General features: G+C 40.8%; 2 protein-coding genes across 4 annotated transcripts in view; one reads left to right on the forward strand and one right to left on the reverse strand.

Moving 5' to 3' along the window:
* LATS1 (large tumor suppressor kinase 1) overlaps nucleotides 1-22,485 on the reverse strand; it is a 52,651-nt gene extending 30,166 nt beyond the window's left edge. For all 3 annotated transcript variants that reach the window (XM_011282574.4, XM_019831381.3, XR_006598393.1), the window contains exons 1-2: nucleotides 22,351-22,485; nucleotides 1,833-2,321 (exon numbers count right to left, since the gene is read on the reverse strand). In XM_011282574.4, coding sequence (XP_011280876.1) covers nucleotides 1,833-2,174 — 342 coding nt within the window. In that variant the 5' untranslated portion in view covers nucleotides 2,175-2,321; nucleotides 22,351-22,485. The remainder of the gene's footprint in view (nucleotides 1-1,832; nucleotides 2,322-22,350) is intronic.
* Nucleotides 15,214-23,333, forward strand: LOC102899086 (translation initiation factor IF-2-like). The gene is made up of 4 exons (XM_045058667.1): nucleotides 15,214-15,259; nucleotides 16,641-16,704; nucleotides 22,003-22,788; nucleotides 22,865-23,333. The coding sequence occupies exons 1-4, from the start codon at nucleotides 15,214-15,216 to the stop codon at nucleotides 22,866-22,868; spliced, it is 900 nt and encodes a 299-aa protein (XP_044914602.1). The 3' UTR covers nucleotides 22,869-23,333.
* Nucleotides 23,334-24,791: the final 1,458 nt, after the last annotated feature.

Raw genomic sequence — 24,791 nt, forward strand, 5'->3', positions numbered from 1 at the left:
ATCACTCATCATCAGGGAAATACAAATCAAAACCACAATGAGATACAACCTCACACCAGTCAGAATGGCTAAAATTGACAACACACAATTCTGGGGCGCCTGGGTGGCTCAGTTGGTTGAGCTTCCGACTTTGGCTCAGGTCATGATCCCACGGTTTGTGAGTTCGAGCCCCATGTTGGTCTCTGTGCTGACAGCTCAGAGCCTGGAGCCTGCTTCCCATTCTGTGTCTCCCTCTCTCTCTGACCCTCCCCCCGTTCATGCTCTGTCTCTGTCTCAAAAATAAATAAACATTAAAAAAAATAAAAAAAAATAAAAAAAAAAAAACACAGGAGGGGCACGTGGGTGGCTCAGTTGGTTAAGCATCCAACTTTGACTCAGGTCATGGTCTCACAGTCCATAGGTTGGAGTTTCCTGTTGGGCTCTGTGCTAACAGCTCAGAGCCTGGAGCCTGTCTCTCTCTCTCTGTCTCTCTCTCTCTGTCTCTCTCTCTCTCTCTCTGCCCCTCTCCCACTCACACTCTGTCTCTCTCAAAAATAAATAAACATTAAAAACTTTTTTAGAAATAATAAAATAAAATAAATTAACAACACAAGAAACACCAGATGTTGGCAAGGATGCAGAGGAAGAGGATCTCTTTTGCACTGCTGGTGGGAATGCAAACTGGTGCAGCCACTCTGGAAAACAGTATGAATATTCCTCAAAAAGCTAAAAATAGAACTACCCTATGACCCAGCAATTGCACTACTATTTATCTAAAGGATACAAGTGTGCTGTTTTGAAAGCGCACATGCACCCCAATGTTTATAGCAGCACCATCGACAATAGCCAAAGTATGGAAAGAGCCCAAAAGTCCATCAACAGATGAGTGGATAGAGAAGATGTGGCACGTATATATACAATGGAGCATTACTTGGCAATCAAAAAGAATGGAATCTTGCCATTTGCAACAACGTGGATAGAACTAGAGGGTATTATGCTAAGTGAAATTAGTCAGAGAAAGACAAGTATCGTATGACTTCATTCATATGTGGAATTTAAGATACAAAACAGATGAACATAAGGGAAGGGAAATCAAAAATAATATAAAAACAGGGAGGGGGACAAAACATAAGAGACTCTTAAATATAAATATCAAACTGAGGGTTGCTGGAGGGGTTGAGGGTGGAGGCATGACTGAATGGGTAAGGGGCATTGAGGGAGACACTTGTTGGGATGAGCACTGGGTATTATACATAGGGGATGAAACACTGGAATCTACTCCGGAAATCATTATTGCACTATATGCTAACTAACTTGGATGTAAATTAAAAAATAAAAAATGAAATAGAACAAAACAAAATAAAACTTCTAAATTCCAGCAGATTGAGCAACATGTAAATTTTTAGTTTTGTGAATGTGGGCCTGAATGTGATGTGAACATCGCTGCTTAATGAAACCCTGATTATACTTCTTTCTCTGTAGTACAAACTTTAACTTCAAATGTTTTGAGCTGTCATTTCTACACAGCTCCCCAAAGCTCCTACTGCAGGCAGAGAAGTCCCTACCTACTCTGTCTTCCCCTGTGGCTTTCTTCAACAGCACTTACATTCTGACTTCATGACTTGACCTTTTAAGTCCCAGAAACCACAGAGAAAACTAAAGAAACAGTTATTTGATTTTGTTTTACTAATTAATGGAATTGTAAACAACATTCTTTGCTGACAGAGTATACAAATTCGTATACATAGTTAAATTGTCTCAAAGGAATTATTTTGCCAGAAGATCACCTAAAAAGTGTTAGGTAGTAGTGTAAGATAAGAAAAATTCTTTCTTTTCTTTTTAAAAATTCCTACCTCATCAAATCCAGCAGCTTGCAAATCTTGAAGCATTTGTGGATTAACTTCTGAAGTACTCCGACTTGTTTCATTTGCAAACGGTTGTAGAGAGTTTCGAATTTCCAGTAAGGCTTTATGATGGGTCCCAAATTTGGGTGGATTTCTAACTTGTCGAGGATCTTCAGTTGACATTTTACTTATGTTATGCTCAGCTTTAGCAGCATCTGATGGTTTGGATAAATTCCTAAGGGATTCCCGAATTTCTTGCAACATTTGCCGGCTACTGCCAGAGTAGTTACTGGCAGGAAAGGTCTTAGGCCTCATTTGTCTATATCCTTCTGGCTTTTCACTCCTCTTCATGAAAACATCTATATTTATAACCCACAAGAAGGACTTCTTTAAGAGCTACTTGATAGATCCAGAGCTTTCTCTTGAGCAAAACTGAAAAAGATCCTTAGCAGAAGTCGCCAGGAATGATGAAATTCTTTACAACTGAAATAATTAACCCTATAAAAGAAAAATAAATAAAAGGTATAAAATGATTAATAAAGCAGTACCATGTATTTGGGGGGAAAACACTGATTTAGTAGTTAGAGACCTGTGTTATAATTCTGGCTCCATTACAGATGGATGCAACAAGTTAGTTAACCTTTGTGCCTATTTCTTAATCTATAAAATCACCTCAAGTACTGGTTGTGGTGATAAAATGTAATTTTAAGAGTGCTTAGCTGGGGTGCCTGGCTGGCTCAGTTGGAAGAGCATGTGACTGTTGATCTCAGGGTCACTGAATTTGAGCCCCATGTTTGGTGTAGAGAGTACTTAAATAAATTAAAAACTTTAAAAAAAAAGTGTGCTTAGTAAGCATATAAAGTATATACAAATGGGGCATCTCGGTGGCTCAGTCAATTAAGTGGCCACCTTCAGCTCATGATCTCATGATTCACGAGTTCAAGCCCCACACTGGGCTCTATGCTGATAGCTCAGAGCCTGGAGCCTGCTTTTTGGATTCTGTGTCTCCCTCTCTCACTGCCCCTTTCCCGCTCATGCTCTGCCTCAGTCTCTCTCTCTCTCTCTCTCTCTCTCTCAAAAATCAACATTAAAAAAAAGTATATACAGGTATAAGGGATTACTAAGAGAATAATACAATGGACAACCTCTCATCAATTTCACCTTGCAGCTATGATTCTAGATTTTACAAATTAGACTTCAAGTATAAGATTTCTTTAGAAGAAAGGGTACTATTGTTGCTTTAAAAAAGTTTTTAAGCCAGTAGTCCAAAAGATACCTTTACACTTCAAAAACAGACACTTAGGTGTATTTCCCAAACTGTGGACTGGGACTCTAGAGACAGTAAGATTATTAGCGATAGGATGGGGGAAAGGACCTCCATGGACAATTTGTCTTATTCCTCACTTAAGGATGAATGTCTTCTAAAACACACTGGAAGAGGGGCACCTGGGTGGCGCAGTCGGTTAAGCGTCCGACTTCAGCCAGGTCACGATCTCGAGGTCCGTGAGTTCGAGCCCCGCGTCAGGCTCTGGGCTGATGGCTCAGAGCCTGGAGCCTGTTTCCGATTCTGTGTCTCCCTCTCTCTCTGCCCCTCCCCCGTTCATGCTCTGTCTCTCTGTCCCAAAAATAAAAATAAACGCTGGAAAAAAAAAAATTTAAAAAAAAACACACTGGAAGAACAGTCATCTAAAGTCTACTTAAATGTCCTCACTGATAGGGAAATCACTAATGCAAAAAAGCCATTCCACTTGTGACCTGCATCAAGTGTTAGAGATATTTTCTTTTGTGGAACATCATGAAATCCCACTCAGCGCATACTAGAGCCTGTAATGGGCTGGTGGTGCTAAACACCTCTGCCTACATCCTTATTTAACCATCATCCTAACACCCTGTGAAGCAGGGTTACCATCTTTATTTTGTATATGAGGAAACTGAGGTTCAGAGAGTTTGGCTAAAACAGTTTGTAAGTGGTACCACTGGGATGTGAAACATTGCTGATTATCACATATTAGGAGCCTATTTCTATTCTTATATATTTTTAAGTAATCTCTACACCCAAAATGGGGCTCGAATTTACAATCCCAAGATCAAGAGTCACATGCTACACCAAGCCAGCTGGGTACCCCATTTCCATTCTTATAAATGTAATCACCATTCACGTTACACAAAAAGCTCTACAGACAGATACAGACACATCCTTCTAGTCATTTAGGGTTCAACCCTATGTCACCTTTTCACCCACCCTTTCTCTGGTAACCTAATTATCCTATTTTCTTAATAGTACTTATTACTATCTAAAATTATTTTACTTGTTTAGTTGTTAATTGTTTATCTCCTGAGAATAGAAGACCTTATTTGCCTCATAACCAGTCTGTTCACCACTGATAATCAGAGCCTGCCTGATACACAGCGAGTGACATACAATGAATGTATACATTGACAAATGAGCAATAAACATGTGTCTTCTAAACATCCCCAATTCCTTTAAATGTTCTCTAATTCTAGCCATGTTCTTCTGGATATACTCTAGCTTGTCAAAATCCCAGAGGTGAGAAGAGTAATGGAAAAACAAAAAAAATTATTCAAGCACCTGTTCTGTTAATTTTGGCAACATGAACTCATGCATTTACTTCTCTCAAAAACTGTCTCCTGAGGCATAAAATGGTTGGAGTAACATGGTTTAAGTTAAGGCTTGAATAAGGATTAGGAAAAATGCAATACAACTAAAGGAACACAAGTGTTCGAAGATGAAGCATGTTCCTTGCAACACCATCTATAACGGCAAAACATGCTATCAATCCCGATGCTCATCAGCAACTGCTGGAGCAAGTCACAGCACATTGATATGTGACGGGGTACCTGGTAAAAAGAATGATGCAATTCTATCTAAATGTACTGACGAGAACAGACACCCATAATATATTCTTAAGCAAAAAGGGCAAGTTTCAAAACTATACATAAAACAAAGCCATTTTAAAATTAGATTATGGGGGTGCCTGGGCGGCTTGATCGATTAAGCTTCTGACTTTAGCTCCGGTCATGATCTCATGGTTTATGAGTTGGAGCCCTGCATTGGGCTCTGCACTGACAGTGTGGAGTCTGCTTCAGATTCTCTGTCTCCCTCTCTCCCCGCACTCCCTCTCCCAAAAATAAATAAATACACATTAAAAAAAATCAACCTTAGGGGCACCTCGGTGGCTCAGTCGGTTAAGTGTCGGACTTCGACTCAGGTCATGATCTCACAGTCCGTGGGTTCAAGCCCCATGTCGGGCTCTGTGCTGACAACTCAGAGCCACAGTCTGCTTTGGATTCTGATTCTGTGTCTTCCGCTCTCTCTGCCTTTACCCCACTCGTGCTCGCTCGCTCTCGCTCTCTCTCTCAAAAATAAATAAGCGTTAAAAAAATAAAAATAAAATAAAATAAAAAAATAAGACGATGATAGTTGTATTGCTCTGTAAATATACAACCACTGAATTGTATACTTTAAATGAGTAAATTTTATGGTATATAAATTATATCTTAGAGCTGTTAAACACTTTATTTTTAAAAATTACACTTATGTATATTCATTACATATGCCTATGCACGAATGTTTGCAGCAGGCCTGAAAAACGATGAAGTCCTGAAGTAGACCATCAAAGCACAGTTTCCTGATGACTTCACCTCAACAATCAGTACTTTTGTGATACAGTTCTTAATTAGTTATGATCGATCCAATTCTACTTGACAAGCAGCCCACATTTCTCCATTTTGTAAAAACAAAACCTGTCATTTTGTTGCTGAAAATTACACATATTCTGTCTACAACATAACCCAATCTACTGATAATTACTTCATAAATGAAAGACTGACACATCTTGTGCTCTTATGAAGAAAGCTGGTCCCTAATGTGTACTTTTTTTTCCTAAGCATTCCCAAAATATTAATAGCTTACTAATGAAATTTTTCTAGGTTTCACATTTAGCTCACCAGTCTAAAATCTGCAGAATTCCCCTTTTCACCCTTTCTGAAAGCGAACGTATTTTCCACTCCTAGTTCCGGAACCCATCATTTCTCCACAATCAAGGATTAACAATGGCAGTTGTGCAGGGGCGCCTGGGTGGCTCAGTCAGTTAAGCGTCTGACTTCTGCTCAGGTCGTGATCTCACGGATTGTGAGTTCAAGCCCCACGTTGGGCTCTGTGCTGACAGCTCCAGAGCCTGGATGGAGCCTGCTTCAGATTCTGTGTCTCCCTCTCTGTTCCTCTCCCGCTCGCGTGCTCTCTCTCTTTCTCAAAAATAAATAAAGATTTTTTAAAACTTCAAAAAAAACCAATAGCAGTTGTGCAATGTCATGTGTCACTTCACTCAATAATTGGGTTACATTTCATTCATAGCAGCTAAGCATTCCTTTAATACCTCACTTATTTTGGGTTTCAACTCTTTCCAAAATCATTCTCCTTGATAAAGAAAAAAAAAACAAAAACAAAAACAAAAAACAAAAAACCCAAAAAACAAAAACAAAAACAACCATAATTTGCTCCTGTCAATATACAGTATTTGCTTCCATTGCTAACACAAAACTTGGTAAATGATAGCGGCACTGCAAAAATACCTGTTGAGCTAATAAACGCCAGTGACTTATCCTTTCCTTTTACTCTTAAAAATCTATAATCAGTTTTTTCTAATTATACAAAGATGCATCCTTACTGAAAAATTTAAATATTATAGAATTATGTAAAGTAGAAGTCCCTCATAATTCACCTCCCTCAATATAAGAATCACTATAGTAGGCTGAATGATGGCATCCTAAAAGATATCTAGTTCCTAATCCCTAGAATCTTTAAATGTTATCTTATTTGGAAAAAGGGACTTTGCAGATGTCATTAAGGACTCTGAGATGGAAAGATTATTATAGATTATTCAGGTAAGCAGTATGCACAATTATAAGTGTTCTGAAAGGGAAGGGGAGATCTGATACAAACAGAAGGGGAAGAGGTAATGTGACCATGGGGACAGAGGTGGATTGGTATGGCCAGACGCCAAGGAACGTTGGCAGCCAAAGTGGCAAGGAACGGCTTTTCTCCTAGAGCCTCTGGAAGGAGAACAGCCTTGTCAACACCTTGATTTTGGGCCAGTGATACTGATTTTGGATTTCTAGCCTCTAGAACTGTGAGAGAATAAGTGTGTGTGTGTGTGTGTGTGTGTGTGTGTGTGTGTGTGTGTGTGTGTGTGTGTTTTTAAGCCATCAACATTGTAGTAATTTGCTATAAGCCTCAGGAAACTAATACAACCACTATTAATACTACATGGGGCCAAAAGATACATGAAAAGATGTTCAACATCCTTCATAATTAGGGAAATGCAAATCAAAACCACAGTAAGATATCAAGTCATACCTGTCAGAATGGCTAGAATCAAAAGACAAGAAATAACAAATATTGATGAGGATGTTGGAAAAGAGGAGTCCTTGTGCATGCTGGTGAGAATGTAAATTGGTGCAGCCACAGTGGAAAACAATATGGAATGCAAATACCATATAATCCAGTAATTTCATTACTGAGTATTTACCCAAAGAAAATGAAAACACTAACTCAAAAAGATATATGTACCCCTATGTTTATTGCATTATTTATAGTAGCCAAGATATGGAAACAACCTAGATGTTCAATGACAGATGAATGGATAAGGACGATGTAGTCTATATACACAATGTAATATTACTCAGCCATTAAAAAAAAAAAAAAATGAAAACTTGCCATCTGTGACAACATGGATGGACCTGAAGAGTATTATGCTAAGTGAAATAAGTCAGAGAAAGACAATATGTAGAATCTGAAAAAAACAAGTGAACAAAACCCCCTAAAACCCTCATAAATACAGAGAACAAACTAACAGTTGTCAGAGGGGTGGGGGTGGAGAATGGGCAAAATGGATGAAGGAGACATAGGCTGGGAGGTATAGGCTTTCAGTTATAGAATATGTCAGCCACGAAGATGAAAGGTACAGTATAGAGAATATAGTCAGTGCTATTGTATGGTGACAGATGGTAGCTACACTGTGGTAAGCAAAGTATAACATCTAGTTGTCCAAACTGTATACCTGAAACTAATGTAGCAGAGCATCAACTCTACTTCAATTAAAAACATTTTTTTAAGGGTGACTGGCTGGCTCAGTCAGTGGAAAGTCCACTCTTGATCTCAGGGTTGTGGGTTTGAACCTCATGTTGGGGCTAAAGATTACTTTAAAATCTTTAAAAAAGTGTTCTTAAATACTGCATATACTTGGGGCACCTGGGTGGCTCAGTCGGTTGGGTGTCCAACTTCGGCTCAGGTCATGATCTCACGGTCTGTAGGTTCGAGCCCCACATCCGGCTCTGTGCTGACAGCTCGGAGCCTGGAGCCTGCTTCAGATTCTGTGTCTCCCCCTCTCTCTGCCCCTCCCATGCTCATGCTCTCTCTGTCTCTCAATAGTGAATAAATGTTTAAAAAAATTAAAATACTGCATATAACATAATACTACTATTAGTCAAATGGGAGCACAAAACATGACATCATTCTTTTACATAATATGTTAATTTATAAGAGAAGGTGTTGCCCAAACTTATCTGACCAAAGCACATTTTTTCCCTCAGAGCATTTCATGAGATTCATTCCTATGGAATACATTTTAGAACATGCTGGGCCAGGGGCACTTGGGTGGCTAAGTTGGTTCAGCATCCAACTTTAGCTCAGGTCATGATCACCCAGTCTGTGAGCTCGAGCCCCACATCGGACTCCGTGCTGACAGCTCAGAGCCTGGAGCCTGCTTTGGATTCTGTGTCTCCCTCTCTCTCTCTGCCCCTCCCCTGCTCACACTCTGTCTCTCAAAAATGAATAAACGTTAAGAAAAAAAGAAAGAAAGAAAATGCTGGACCAGAATCATTCTAATCCTATATTCTGTATCTCTGTACTTGAATAATGTAATTTGTAACACTGCTAACATCTGAGTATACAATGGTCACAGAAATAACTGAGTTCTGGTATATGTGTAATAATGTGTTTTTAAGTTAAAATAAATAAAAAATTGGTTTATGCTTTATCTCTTTCATCTACATGTTGTAATACTTACGAATAAAATATGATGTCTGGAATTTATTTCAATATAATTCGGTTTTGTGGTGAACTGCATGGAAACACGGATGAGACAAAAGCACCGGGTAACTGTTGTAGCTGGCTGAGGGGCACATGAGAGTTATACTATCCTCCTTACTTTTGTGTATGCTTGAAATTTTCTGAAACAGAAATGCTCTGGATCTTGCAATGGTTCTGCTGCAAATTACTCTTACTCATATACAAACCACACCAAGAACACAAAGGATTTCTTTAAAGGAACCATTTGGGGCACTTGGGTGGCTCTGCTGGTTGAGTGTCTGACTCTTGATTTTGGCTCAGGTCATGATCCCAGGTCATGGGATAAGTCCTGCGTCAGGCTCCGTGCTGAGTGTGGAGGCTGCTTAAGATTCTCTCTTTCTCTCCCTCTCCCCCTGCCCTGTCCGCCCCTAGAGCGCTCTCTCTTTAAAAAAAAAAAAAAAAAAAAAAAAAAAAAAAAGAAGCCATTAATACCATGCAACAACATCATTTCTTTTCTTTTTCTTTTTTTTTTTTTTAACATCATCATTTCAACATTTTCTTTTCAGGGAAAAAATAACACAAACATTACATTTAAACATTCATTAAGTCAGAAGTCAGGTAATCCATACCATCTGATTTTCGCTAATGATGGAAAGGAGGAAATGTGGCAGATCTTTACCCAACTGCTGTTGACAAATCTTTGTGCCAGAGTCTATTTTCACATACTGCCCTCTACTTCCCAAATTAGTTCTGGTCAAAGCCCTGTGAGCGGATGTAACTAATGTGTCAATTCTGGGCTCAGGCAGTTAAAAGCCAGTTCTTCTCCATCTCTCTTTCCGCTTCAGTGACGATACTGGTCACTTTTTGAGATGGTAGCTTCACAATATGCAGTGAATGTGGGTCCCTAAGCCACTACTTAAGCTTCCTACTGAACTCCACTGGGGTCTGTGTGAGCAAAATCGGAATCTGTTGTGTTACCTCATTGATATTTTGCGATTTTACCACAAAACCACCTAAGATTATTGTGGAAATAAAGACCACCTAAAGCAAGCAGAGTCTATTAAGAGCTTGCCATAGCAAGGGAGTCAGCCACAGTCTCTTTGGCAGAGACTCAAAGGCAGGCAGGGGAGTAGAAAAGCTTTAAACTGAATAAAAAGGAAGACTTCAGGTATGCTCTGGTTGTCGGCTGTTGCCACAAGGAAGCTGGAGGCCAGCTAACCCGAAGCAGGACATCCTATGTAATCGGTTGGCGGATATATGTCTTTCTCTGGTAAGTTCTGCGTCAGAAGGTGGCAGTTACTGACCAAGACCTGGCCGTTTGGGCCTACTGCTACTGAGGCTCTGGGTCACAGTTCTATTTTCATATATGACCTGGCCACTGTCTATCTGTATATTTAGTCTCTCATTCTCCTAATAGAGAAATTGGTACCTATAAGTGAGGTGCTATTATAACAAATACCTAATAGAGTACTGACTTAGTAGTCAGGCTGAGGGCTTCAAAGAAAGTGATACTGGAGGCTGGAAAAATGAAGAACCATGTTTTACAGTGGCAAAATATTTGATAAAGCTGTTGCCGTTATAACATGTAAGGTGACAGAGTCTACTAAATTTGCAGTTCCATAAAGAGTCCGAAAAAGAGAATCTTAGAAGTGCACTTTGGCTGCTACTGGCTATTTGGCAAAGTATTATAAATGAGGAAAGAGGCAGCTGATTTGCAAGCAGAAATAGGAAGGAATAGAAAGAGTTTAGAAACTAAAGTCTTGCAGGGTTGGAAAGCAGCTTGCTTCTAGGCCCCAAACAAGAAGAGATGGGAATAAAAGGCTGAGTACAGAGGCCCACTGGAATCTCTCAGCTGACTAAAGTACTTCAGTGGTAAAAAAATAAAATAAAATAAAATAAAAAAATAAAAATAAAAATAAAAATAAAAAATAAAAAATAAAATCACATGAACGGGACGGCCTCCCCTGAAATAACCAACTGAGAAGAGAAATGGGAGCTCTCAAATTTTTGAATGAGGTTACTAACACATGTGAACTTTGGTTACGGACACATGGAATTGACTGGAACTAAACACATCAGAGGCTTATAACTTTGAGGAAACTGTTTTTGTTAAAGTTTGTTTTTGTTTTTATATAAACCACTCAGGCTCAGACTAAAAATAGTCTTTCACTATTCACAATTTAAACCCCTTGGGTTCCCAATTCCCACAAACCGGAAACTAGATGAGAAAGATTTACACTTTCCAAAGAGGGACTATTCATTCCCCCAAAGCTCACACTTCATATGAGGCCAAAGATAATAATGAAAAAAGAATTCCAAGGAGGTTCTTGGAGTACAATGGCCAAGAGTCATAGAGAACAATGAATGAGGGAGTTCTTTCCATATAATTGAATTAAGGCCCAATCAAGGAAGCTCCCCTACTTCCAAGGCAGGTTGCTTTCACAAGACCCGCCTACAGAGATTTCAAAATTATTATAGATCAGCAATTGCTATTTCCTATTCTTCTCCTTTTCTAACAGTAGCGTTTATTACGGCTCCGTGTCATACTACTGTGTACTGTGGTGAGTAAATCAGTGAGAGAGGGACAGAGAGAAGGGCAAAGAGTGAAAGCAAAGGTAACTGAACAGGTCTCTGGAGCAAAAGAAACCATATTTGGACCCAAAGAGGACATTACTGGACATACCGACCACAGGGTCTATGAATCTAGCTACTGGTGCTTAGGACACAATATACTAGCAAAAGAATTACGTAATACAACGAACATCTTACAGTAAGTACAATATTTTCTTGATTCTAAAATACATGCTTTTCCATATTCTGATATTTCTGAAGTTGAACATATCTTAGTCTTTCTATATTTCTTTATAAGATTTAAAATTTTTTTTTTCAACGTTTATTTATTTTTGGGACAGAGAGAGACAGAGCATGAACGGGGGAGGGGCAGAGAGAGAGGGAGACACAGAATCGGAAACAGGCTCCAGGCTCTGAGCCATCAGCCCAGAGCCTGACGCGGGGCTCGAACTCACGGACCGCGAGATCGTGACCTGGCTGAAGTCGGACGCTTAACCGACTGCGCCACCCAGGTGCCCCTCTTTATAAGATTTTAAAGTAATCTCTACACTCAACATGGGGCTCAAACTTACAACCCTAAGATCAAGAGTTGCACACTCTACTGACTGAGCCAGCCAGGCACTCCTTAAAGTCAATATTTAAAGAAATTCTGGGGCTCACCTGGGTGGCTCCATCGGTTAACCATCCAACTCCGGCTCAGGTCATGATGTCACAGTTTGTGAGTCTGAGCCCCACATCAGGCTGTGCTGACAGTGCAGAGCCTGGAGCTTGCTTCGAGTTCTTTGTCTCCCTCTCTCTCTGCCCCTCCCCTACTGGAGCTCTGTCTCTCTCAAAAATAAATAAACATTAAATATATATATTTAAAGAAATTCTGTCAGCTCCAAAGCAGAGAAGTTCTAGAACAGCAGACAGTCCACATAGCTAACCTGATCATAAATAAAAGGTGAAATTTCCTTGTCACTTCCACTGTGTTATTTTCATTGGCAGCACCACATATGGTTGAATCTGTACCCTTAATTAATGGTCAAAATGTCTTCAAAAAGATTCCACTATGACGTAGCATTATGTATTCAGGAATTGTCACCCAACAGGCAATGCAATTAAAGATATAAACAATTGTCAAATTTAGATGAGATCACAAAATTGTCAAAGAGATTCAAATACAAACACTCAAACATGAACTTTCAAAGCCTTTTGAGTTATCAGAAGATGTTTTATTTCCAGCAGTAACTCACTCAACTAAGAAAAAAAATAGTTTAAGCAAAAAGAAAAGACAAAACCTCAGGACTTGTCAACATGCCACAAAATCATAAAAACAATAAAAGCAGCATGTCACCATGTTATGTGTTAACTATCCCCAAGCCCCAAGAAATTCAGAAGAATCCTAGATTCTGAATGTGAAGAAGGCTGAGATTCAAACTTCATCATGACCAAAAAAAAAAAAAAAAGGGTATACAATTGACAGGATAAATGTATGCTGCTGAAGGTTAATAAAAACTATGTTTAAGGGCACCTAGCTGCCTCAGTCGGTGGAACATGTGACTCTTATCTTGGGGTTGTAAGTTTGAGCTCCACAATGGGCACAGAGATTACTTACGAAAAAAAATTTTTTTAAGAAATACTATTGAAAAAATTAATTACAAAAACAAAAACTACGTAGGGCACCTGGGTGGCTCAGTCAGCTGAGTGACCAACTCTTGATTTTGGTTCAGGTCATGATCTCATGGTTTCATGAGTTCGGGCCCCATGTGGGCTCTGAGTGGGCTCTGTTTGAGCTCTGTGTTGGCAGTGAAGAGCCCGCTTGGGATTCTCCCTCTTTCCCTGTCCCTCCCTCCCCCAAAAAACAAACAAGCAAACAAAAACCCCTATGTTTATTTTCCTTTTCCTGAAATACTGTTACTAAACAGATGACTTTTGACTTACTGTTTAGAATTTCTTGAAACAGAAAATATGACAATTCAACCTCATCCTTTTTCATAATTATATATTGAATTACTTCATGTAGATGTACTATAATTTATCTATCCCCTACTCATGGGCATTTAGGTTCTTTCCAATTTTTTCTATTATAACATTTCAAACACTGATAACTTGAGTATTATTGGTAAAATTCTACTTCTGAGGATTGGTGGGGAGTTCATGAATGTTCCTCTTTTATGATCATAGCTTACATGTATATAACATATTCCTTGTAAATATTAAATTAGTTCATAAAAATGTGACAATAAAAACTGTTGTGCAAACACTGTTAAGCATTTCCATTTTTTAAAAAAACGTTTATTTTTGAGAGAGAGTGAGCACAAGCAGGGAGGGGTGAAGACAGAGAGGGAGACACAGAATCTGAAGCAGGTTCCAGGCTCTTTGCTGTCAGCACAGAGCCTCATGCAGGGCTGGAACCCACCAACCTTGAGATCATGACCTGAGCTGAAGGTGGATGCTTAACTGACTGAGCCACCTAGTTAAGCATTTCCCCAGTTAAGCCCCAGTTAATGCTCCAGTTAAGCATTTCCCTTGAGATAAATTCCCAGAACTGGAGTTACTGCATCAAAGAGAATGCATACAGGCATATCTAGTTTTATTTGGCTTCACTTTACTGTGCTTCACAGATGCTTCATTTTTTTTTTTTTTTTAACAAATTGAAGGTTTCTGGCAACCTTGCCTTGAACAAGTCTATTGTCACCATTTTTCCAACAGCATTTGCTCACTTCATGTCTCTGTGCTCTACTTTAGTAATTCTTACAATATTTTAAAACCTTTCGTTATTATTATACTTGTTATGGTGATCTGTGATCAGTGATCTCTGATGTTATTACTGTAATTGATTCAGTGCACCATGAACCACACCCATAGAAGACAGCAAACTTGACAAATGTTGCAGGGGTTCTGACTGCTCCACCGACCAGCCATTCCCCCATCTCCTCAGGCATACCTGTTGCCTGAGACACAACAATATTGATATCAGGCCAATTAATAACCCTATAATGGCTTCTAAGTGTTCAAGTGAAAGGATTTAGCTTTAAATCATAAGCTAAAAATGACTAGGGTGCCTGGATGGATCAGTTGGTTAAGCATCCAACGTCAGCTCAGGTCATGATCTCACGGTTTGTGAGCCTGAGCCCCACACTGTGCTCTGTGCTGACAGCCTGGAGCCTTCTTGGAATTTTCGCTCTCCCTCTCTATCTCTCTCCGCCCCTCCACTGCTTGTGCTCTCTCCCCAAATAAATAAACTTAAAAAAAAAATGCTAAAAATGATTAAGCTTAGTGAGGAAGTCATGTCAAAAGCTGACAGGCCAAAAGCCAGGCCTCTTGCACCAAACAGTTAGCTAAGTTGTGAACGCAAAAAAAAAAGTTTTTAAAGGAAATGAAAAGTGCTACTCCAAGGGCAGCTGGCTGGCTCAGTTGGTAGAAGCATGTGACTCTTGATCTCAGGGTTGTAAGCTCAAGCCCCACATTGGGTATAGAGATTACTTAAAAACAAAAATCTTTAAAATAAATTAAAAAAATAAATAAAAGTCCTACTGCAGTGACTGCATGAATGATAAGAAAGCGAAATACCCTTATTGCTGAATATGCAGAAAGTTTTGGTGGTCTGTACAGCAGACCAAACCAGTCACAATATTTTAAGCCAAAGCCTAATCCAGAGCGAGGCCCGAAGTGTCTTCAATTCTGTGAAGGCTGAGAGGTAAGGAAGGTGCAGAAGAAAAGTTTGAAGCTAGCAGAGGTAGGTTCATGACGTTTAAGGAAAGAAGCCATCTCCATAACATCAAAGTGCAAGGTAAGGCAGCAAGTACTGATGTAGAAAGCGCATCAAGTGATCCAGAGAAGCTAGCTAAGATAATCGAAGTGGCTACACCGAACAACAGATTTGCCCTGGAGATGAAACAACTTTCTACTGGAAGAAGATGCCATCTAGGCCTTTCATAGCTAGAGAGAAGTCAATGCCTGGCTTCAAAGTTCAAAAAACAGGCTGACTGTCTTGTTAGAGGCCAATGCAGCTGGTGACTTTAAGGTGAGGCCAATGTTCATTTACCATTCCAAAAGTCCTAGGGCCCTTAATTATGCTAAATCTACTCTGCCCCTGCTCTATAAATGGAAAAACAAAGCCCTGATGACAGAACATCTGTTTACAATATGGTTTACTGAATGTTTTAAGCCCATTGCTGAGACCTACTGCTCAGAAAAAAAGATTCCTTTCAAAATATTACTGTACACTGACAATGTATCTGGTCACCCAAGAGCTCCGATGGAGACGTACAATGAGATTTATCTTATTTTTGTGCCTGCTAACACAACATCCATTCTGCAGCCCGTGGTCAAGGAGTCATTTCAACTTTCAAGTAAGGCTATAGCTGCCACAAACAGTGATTCCTCTGACAGATCCAGACAAAATACATTGAAAACCTTCTGGAAATGATTTACCATTCTAGATGTCATTAAGAACATTCATGATTCACGTAAAGAGCTCAAAATAACAACCTTAACAGGAGTATGGAAGAAGTTGATTCCAACACTTAGGGATGATTTTGAGAGGTTCAAGACTTCAGTGGAGGAAGTTAACTATAGATGTGGTGGAAATAGCAAGAGAACTAGAATTAGAAGAGGAGACTGAAGGGGCACAAGGGTGGCTCAGTCAGTTGAGCATCTGACTCCTGGTTTTCAACTCAGGTCATGAGCTCACGGTTCATGGGTTTGAGCCCCATGTTGGATTGGGCTCTGCGTGGGCAGTGCTAGAGCCTGCTTGGGATTCTCTCTCTGCCCCTCCCCCATGTTCTCTCTCCGCCCCCCGCCCCCAAATAAACTTAAAAAAAAAAAAAAAAAGTGAAGCCTGAAGATGTGACTGAATGGCTACAATCTCATGATAAAACTTTAATGGATAAGGGGTGGCTTCTTATGGATAAGCAAGGAAAATAGTTTCTTGAGATGGAATCTACTGCTGGTAAAAATGCCAGGAAGATTACTGAAATAACAAGAAAGGATTTAGAAACTGAGTTTCTTAGTTGAGAAAGCAGTGGCAAGCTTTGAGGATTGGCTCCACTACTGAAAGAAGTTCTACAATGGATAAAGTGCTATCAAACAGCTTCACATGCTACAGAGAAATTGTTTATGAAAGGAAGAGCCCATTGGTACAGCAAACTTCACTATTTTCTTATTGTAAGAAATTGCCACAGCCACCCCAACCTTCAGCAACTGCTACCCTGGTCAGCAGCCATCAACATCAAGGTAAGACCTTCCACCAGCAGAAAGATTAGGACTTGCTAAAAGCTCAGATGATGGTCAGCCCTTTTTAGCAATAATGTATTTTTTTTTAATATACGAAATTTATTGTCAAATTGGTTTCCATACAACACCCAGTGCTCATCCCAACAGGTGCCCTCCTCAATACCCATCACCCACCCTCCCCTCCCTCCCACCCCCCATAGCAATAATGTATTTTTAAATTAAGGTATGTACATTGTCTTTGCAGACATAATGCTACTGCATTATCAGTAGACTACAATATAGCATAAACATGATTTATATGTACTGGAAAACCAAAAAGTTCATGTAGCTCATTTTACTGCAATATTTGTTTTATTGTAGTGGTTTGGGAACTAAACCCACATATCTTCAAGGGATGCAGGTATTTAAAATCCTGACATTTGGGGGTGCCTGGGTGCCTCAGTTGGCTAAGTGTCCAACTCTTGCTTTCAGCTCAGGTCACGATCTCACATTTGTGAGATCAAGCCCCAAGTTGGGCTCTGCACTGGGCATGGAGCCTGCTTAAGATTTTCTCCTCCCTCTGTCCTTCCTCCACACACACTCTCATAAATAAATACATACATACATACATACATACATAAATACTAAAACCAAAAATATAATTAACAACAAGTGTTGGCAAGGATGTGGAGAAAAAGGAACCCTCTTGCACTGTTGGTGGGAATGCAAACTGGTGCAGCTACTCTAGAGAACAGTTCCTCAAAAAGTTAAAAATAGAACTACCCTTAGATCAAGTAAATGCACCACTGGGTATTTACCTCAGAAATATAAAAACACTAATTCAAAGGGATACATGCACTCCTATGTTTATAGTAGTATTATTTACAATAGCCAAATTGGAAGCAGCCCAAGTGTCCATCAACTGTCCATCGATAGATGAATCGATAAAGATGTGGTTTATATGTGTGTGTGCGCACACACGCGCACACACACACACACACACACATACACACACACAGGAATATTATACAGCCATAAAAAAGAATGAAATCTTGAATTTAAAAGGACATGAATGTAGCTAGACAGTATAATGCTAAGTGAAATAAGTCCACCAGAGAAAGACAAATACCATATTTCACTTATATGTGGAATTTAAGAAACTAAAACAAACAAGCAAAAGGAACAAAAAAAGGGTGAGACAAACCAAGAAACAGACTCTTAACCATAGAAAACAAACTGATAGTTACCAGAGGGGAGGTGGGTAAAACAAGCAACGGGGATTAAGGAGTGCACTTGCTGTGATGAGCACTGGGTGATGTATGGCATTGTTGAATCACTATATTGTATATCTATAACATAAAACCGTATGTTAACGATACTGGACTTGAAAATTAAAATTTTTTTAAGTTTATTTGAGAGAGGGAGAGAGAGCACGTATGCACGCGCACATGAGTAGAGGAAGGGCAGAGAGGGAGAGAGAGAATCCCAAGCAGCCTCTGCACTGTCAGCACAGAGTTGGATGCAGGGGCTTGAACCCACTAACCATGAAATCATGACCTGAGCCAAAATCCAGAGTTGGACACTTAACCAAATGAGCCACCCAGGCGCCCCTGAAATAAAATTTTTTAAAAAGGAAAAAAAATAAAGGAAAAGATATGCCAAAAAATAAAATCCTGACAGTGTCAAATTGCCTTCCACAAAGGTATATTAATTCACAATTCTTCCAAACAAGGTATGGTCAACACTGGCATTAACAAATCTTAGTAATCTTTGCAAATAGCAAATGTGAAAATTCAGATTAATAATCGGTAAAGAGAATTTAAAAAAAAAAAAATTTTTTTTTACGTTTATTTATTTTTGAGAGACAGAGAGACAGAGCACAAGTTGGGGGAGGGGCAGAAAGAGAAGGAGACACAGAATCCGAAGCAGGCTCCAGGCTCTGAGCCGTCAGCACAGAGCCTGATGCAGGGCTCAAACTCACAAACCATGAGATCAGGACCTGAGTCGAAGTCGGACGCTTAACCGACTGAGCCACCCAAGCGCCCCTGGTAAAGAGAATTTTTTTAAGTTTATTTTGAGAGAGAGAAAAAGACAGTGTGAGTGAGGGAGGGGCAGAGAGAGAGGGAGAGAGCAAGAATCCCAAGTTCTGATAGTGCAAAGCCCAATGAGGAGCTCAAACTCACACACTGTGAGATCATGACCTGAGCTGAAATCAAGAGTTGGACACTTAACTGACTGAGCTACCCAGGTGCCCTGGTAAAGAGAACTTTTAAAAGAACTCTTCAAGGCAAAATAGCTTACCACTAACTCATGTTACACTGGTGCCAGATTAATCTCTCTAATAAATAGTTCTGATCATGTCAATTCCTTACTCCAGAACTTCAATGATTCCTTTAACTTAGTGATTAAAAAGCAATGGAGGGGTGCCTGGGAGGCTTAGTGGGTTGAGTGTCAGACTCGAGTTCAGCTCATGTTGTGATCCCACAGTCCTGGGATCAAGCTCTACATCAAGCTTGGTGCTGAGTGTGGAGCCTGCTTGGGATTCTCTCTCTCTCTCTCTCTCTCTCTCTCTCTCTCTCTCTCTCTCTCCCTCCCTCCCTCCCTCCCTCCCTGCCCCCCTCAGCCCCTCCCCACTCCCACTCTACTACTTTCTTTCTAAAAAAAAAAAAAAAAAAAAAAAAGGAAAGAAAAAAAAGACAATTGGAGTCAAACTGCAGGGTACAAATCCCAGTTCTACCACGAATTGTGTGATCTTGGCAAGCCATGTCTCAGTTTCTGCATCTTCAAATGTGGGCAATAATGGTCCTAATAGAATTATTTTGAGCACTATGTAATGCTCAAAATACAGTTTAATACAGTTGACCCTTGAACAACACAGGGGGTTAGGTGCAGCAACGCCCTATGCAGTCTAAAATCTGAATATAACTTTTGACTCCCCCCAAACTTAACTACTAATACCCTACTGTTGACCAGATGCCTAATAACGTAAACACAATTAACACTTATTTTGTATAAGTATTATACTCTGTATTCTTACCTAGCTTTTTCTTAGTTTTTTTTCAGTATTTCTAGGTTATAAAGTTCATCTGTGAGTTTTTTCAAATTGTTGCAAATCTCCAAAAAGTTTTCCAATATAGTTTGTTGAAAAAAAATCTGTGTGTAAGTGGACCCACATACTTCAAATCTGTATTGTTCAAGGGTCAACTGTGCATGTTAAATGTTTAGAATAAATTCCCAACTCAATAAATGTCAGTTATCCTCTCTCTTTCCACTGTCTTACCTAGACTCTCCCCAGCATATCATACTCTAAACAAGCCAAATTACCTGAGAGCAGGTAATTTGTCCCCTGTGCTTTTCTACTTTCATGTCCGTCCTTACACTGTTTATTCTTCTTGGGAGAGCCCCTGCCATATTTCTTCTTGTTGAAATTATACCCAACCTTTAAGGTACCAAATGACTTCTTCACAAAGATTTCATTAAACTGCCTATTTCTTATCCTTCTCTGAACTTTGCATGGTCAAATAAAACATGTTTTTGTCCTAGTCCTGTACTTGTCTTATTTTTCCTATTAGATCACAGATTCACAGAGAATATCACACAGAATAAAATACAATATATATAAAAATATATATCTCAACATATATACTCCAGGTAAGGAAATGCACCCAGAGAGATAAACTGGCCCAAGTTCATGCAGCCAGCTGGAGGTCACGCTAGAAATGGAATCCACACATCCTGAACTGTCTCAGAGCTCTTTTCATCAGAACCTGCATCTTGAGTTTCCTAAGGGCAGGGATCATGACTCACTCATTCTTTTAAGGAACATTTAAATCAGCTAGAGTGAACAGACAAAACCTCCATTTCTTTGAAACTTTAGATCTTCATCTAAATGTCAGCAAACCCAAACAAATATTGTTGATATTTTGTCCAACTTAGGGAAAAACCAGGTACCATTACATAATAAGATTTCAAAGTGTTACCTTGCGTTGAATTAGGTTTATAAAAAAGATGGCCTGTCTCAATGCTTTGACAGAGTCAGTTCTGACAATAGCAACAGTAATATGTACTCTTTCTTTCTTAGCAGCATATAGTCTCAGTTGTTTAGACAGCAATATTTAAGATTCTCTTATACTGAAGACATTTTCTTCACTTTGCATTCTATAAATTAGCTGATCAAAAGTGAAAACTATCACTATATTTTATCTTATGCTGAAAAATGACTGCCATTTCTACTTGATAAAAGTGTTGTTCAATGACTACATAACTTTATGGTCTACAAAAAGCCACTAATCTAAATACAACATCTAGAATGAAAACTAAATAACCATAGTTGGATCTGTTCCAAGGCTGTGTTTATATAGAATAACAAGGACTAGCATTAAAAACAAAAACGCAACCTACAGAAGAAAACACAGATCATACAAAAAAAAAAAAAAAAGTAAAAGCATGTTTTATTTGCTTTTGGAAAGTGGCAGGGGATAGTCAATGAATAGTCAGGCATAGAAAGAATGCGCCTTCCCCAGCTAGGGCCTTGATCTAGTTTCTTGCAGTAGCAGCTGATCAGAGGAACACAATGCTACTTCTTTTAGTGTGAAATCAGTCAAATTCCTCCACTGCCTCAGGGAATCAACTAGCTCATTTTACCTATCAGCTTATTAAAGGAAAGAAATAACCTTACTTAAATCACAAATGTAACTATCTTAGCAGAGAACATTCATTCCAATTATAATGTCCTGCCTTTTCTTCCTCATGAAGGAAATCTGGTAAAGAATTTTAATCTTAAATAAATAATCCATAAAGGCCTGACAAGCTTCACGATTCCGAGTGAATGACACCGTGGTTGCGTGTGAGACTGTATTTGTTTACTTATGTCTCACCGGCTTTAGGAATAACATCTACAAAATAATATATATTTTTAGTTATATTACCATATGGGTCGACAAACATTAAACTCTGACCCCCTGGAAAACTTTCAACTGGCAAAGTCAGAGAAAGGGGTTAATTCAAATCACCTGAGAGCCATTCTTTGCGCTCCAAGTTCTTTTTGAAGTTACAACAAATAGCGTTCCTTGCATTTTCTTTCCTTCGTTTTATTTATGCACACATTCCTACTCCATAAAGATCTCTCCATCCCTCCTACCCCTTCCAACTACGAACAGCAAGCTAACATTACAGTGGACTGGAGACAGAAATTCCCGGGCTTTCTTCAAGGTATATCCAGGATCGAGTCCCTCTGGGATGCAAAGAACCGCAGCTCTTCCACTGCAATTTTGTTTCAGAACCACCTTTCACTTTCCTTCCTTCCTAAACACTGACCAGTCCGGGCTGGGGATGGGGGGGGGGGGGGGAGTGGGAGACAGTCCGCCTAAGGCCTCCAGCAAATCAGGCTCTCCCCAACCTAACCTGCACTTCCAAGGCCGCAGTGCCTGCGGCTCTTCCGCCAGCCCCGGGCGCGGCCAACCCTCGCTTCCCCAGGGCAGGGCTCAGCTCGGGTCCATGCAACCAGCCAAGTCAGGCCCGCACCGGGCCGGGCCGGCCCGCTCGTCCGCAGCGGCCCCTGGACCCCCGCCAGCAGGACTGGGCGTGGGCCCCGGCGGCCACCGCCCCGCCAACTCGGGCTCGGGAGGAAGGAGGGCGCCCCACCCGCTACGCCAGCCCCAGACCTACCTGCAGGGGAAAGCGAGGCTCCTGGACAGCGGCCACGGGCCCGAGGGCTGGCGCCCAGGCGGCCGGAGCCCGTCCCAGGGACCCCAAATATCCCTGGTGGTGCAGGGCGGGGACAGACGCCGGGGGGCTGCCTCGGGCCAGCGCGGCCCGTCGCGGGGGTCGCGGGGACCTGGCTCTCCCCTCAGCACCAGTCCACCGCCGCCGCCGCCATTTTGCCTTCCACTCGGTGGTGTCGCCGCCGCCGCACTCCGCCGCAGGTTTCCCGGATGTGGGCATTTCCCGGCGTCGCTTGCGCGGGGGCCGAGGACTGGGGGCTTCAGTCCGCCCCGCCGCCAGCAGCCAGCGCGCCGCCTGCGGCCTCCCGCCCTCCGCCGGTCGTCCTCTCTTCAGCGTGCTGGCGAGCGTCTCCCCGCGTCGCCCCCGCCTGGCGCTGGCCCGGTGACTCTCCCTGGCTCGTGGGATCAGGCTTGTCCTCTCCCAAGTCCGCTCATTTATTTCAGTCTCTCTTTTCCAGTTGAGCTCTTGCTGTGCACGGATCCAGAATCAAGACGCGCATCTCCAGAAGTTTAATTCTCAGAAGGAAGCAGCAATGAGTTGCCCTGAAACCTCGCTGTGGGTGGGCACTAGGGATTGGGATTTCTAGAGGCTTTGAAATAGATTGATTTTTGCTTAGCACTCTTTCTTTCCCCGAGTAAGTCCGTGTTTAAGTATTTGCTGAATCAGATTAATATATTGTTGAACCCAGGGCAGAGTAACAGAGTTTGGAGATTTTTAACCTGTCAACCGAATCAGGGGATGAGAAAAGTCATTATTGTTAAGATTGGGATGACGTGACTGCGAGAAGGGGTTTTTATTTCTTGTTGAATTGGAAATTTGGGATGAGATCATTGGGTTTGTGATGTCTCAAGGTACCATCTACCCTTTGTAAAGAGTGCTTTTGTCAAATCTGCCTCTAGAAAATATATGGTTAATATTTGCAAACATCTAAGATCTTATTTTTGAAGTAATCTCTACACCCGATATGGGCCTGACACTCACAACCCTGGAAGAGTTGCCGACTCCACTGACTGATCCCGGCAGGCATCCCTCAACATCTTTCATTTTTCTACTAGAAACTATTAAAATTGTTTTAGGATTAAAGACTTATTTTTCTGATGTTAAATTAGTTACTGGCCACTGTATCCTAAAGGTCAAATGTGAAAACTAATGTTAAAAGAAAGGATTCCAGGGGCGCCTGGTGGCTCAGTCGGTTAGGCGTCTGATTTCCCCTCAGGTCATGATCTCACAGTTCCTGGGTTCGAGCCCCGCACCAGGCTCTGTGCTGACAGCTTAGAGCCTGGAGCCTGCTTCGGATTCTGTGTCTCCCTCTCTCTCTGTTCCTCCTGCACTCATACTCTGTCTCTCTCTCTCCTTCAAATATAAGTAGAAACATTAATTTAAAAAAAAAAAAAAAAAGGAAAAGAAAAGATTCCAGGGCAACTTGGTGACTCAGTTGGTTAAGTGTCAGACTCAGGGGTTGGTGAGATCCAGCCCAGGTTCAGACTGTGCTGACAGCTCCGAGCTGACTTGGGATTCTCTCTCTGCCCCTCCTCTGCTCACACTCGTGCTCTCTCTCTTTCTCTCAAAACAAATAAACTAAAAAAAAAAAAAAAAAAAAAAAAAAAGGAAAAGATTCCATTCTAAGAGCACTTTACAAGCACTTGGGGCACCTGGATTAAGCATCCAACTCTTGATTTCAGCTCAGGCTGTGATCTCATGGTCCGTGGTTTGAGCCCCACATGCTTGAGTTTGGGATTCTCTCTCTCTCTCTCTGCCCCTCCCCTGCTTGCGTGCACATGCTCTTTCTTTCAAAATAAATAATCTTTAAAAAAAAAATCTACAAGCACAGAGTTTGTAAAAGATACAGGGCATGACCCAAAGTGGGTCACATAATAGCCCTAGGTCTTACTTTCTTCACCTGCAGGACTAAGTAAGCTTTGGGGATCCTTTCAACCTCAAACTTCCATGAATGTTGGGGTACCTGGGGGGCTCAGTCAGTTAAGTGTCTGACTTTGTCTCAGGTCATGATCTCATAGTTTGTGAGTTTGAGCCCCACTTGGGCTCTATGCTGACAGCTCGGAGCCTGGAGCCTGCTTTGGATTCTGTCTCCCTCTCTGCCTGCTCCTCCCCTGCTCATGCTCTGTCTCTCAAAAAGTAAACATTAAAAATTTAAATGAATCTCATATGTTCACAGGACTTCTTGTCCTTTTCAGGATTATATATCTGAAAAAGCATACTGCCTCCCAAATCTTGTCACCTTTGTCACTCATCCAGGGAACTTCTTCACTTAAGCTCTTCAATTAAAAAAAAAAAAAAAAAGCTTATTTATTTTTGAGAAAGAGCGTGCACAAGCGAGGGAGAGGCCGAGAGAGGGACAGACAGAATCCAAAGCAGGTTCCAAA

Source organism: Felis catus, chromosome B2 (genome assembly GCF_018350175.1).
Source record: "Felis catus isolate Fca126 chromosome B2, F.catus_Fca126_mat1.0, whole genome shotgun sequence".
Classification (NCBI taxonomy): Eukaryota; Metazoa; Chordata; class Mammalia; order Carnivora; family Felidae; genus Felis; species Felis catus.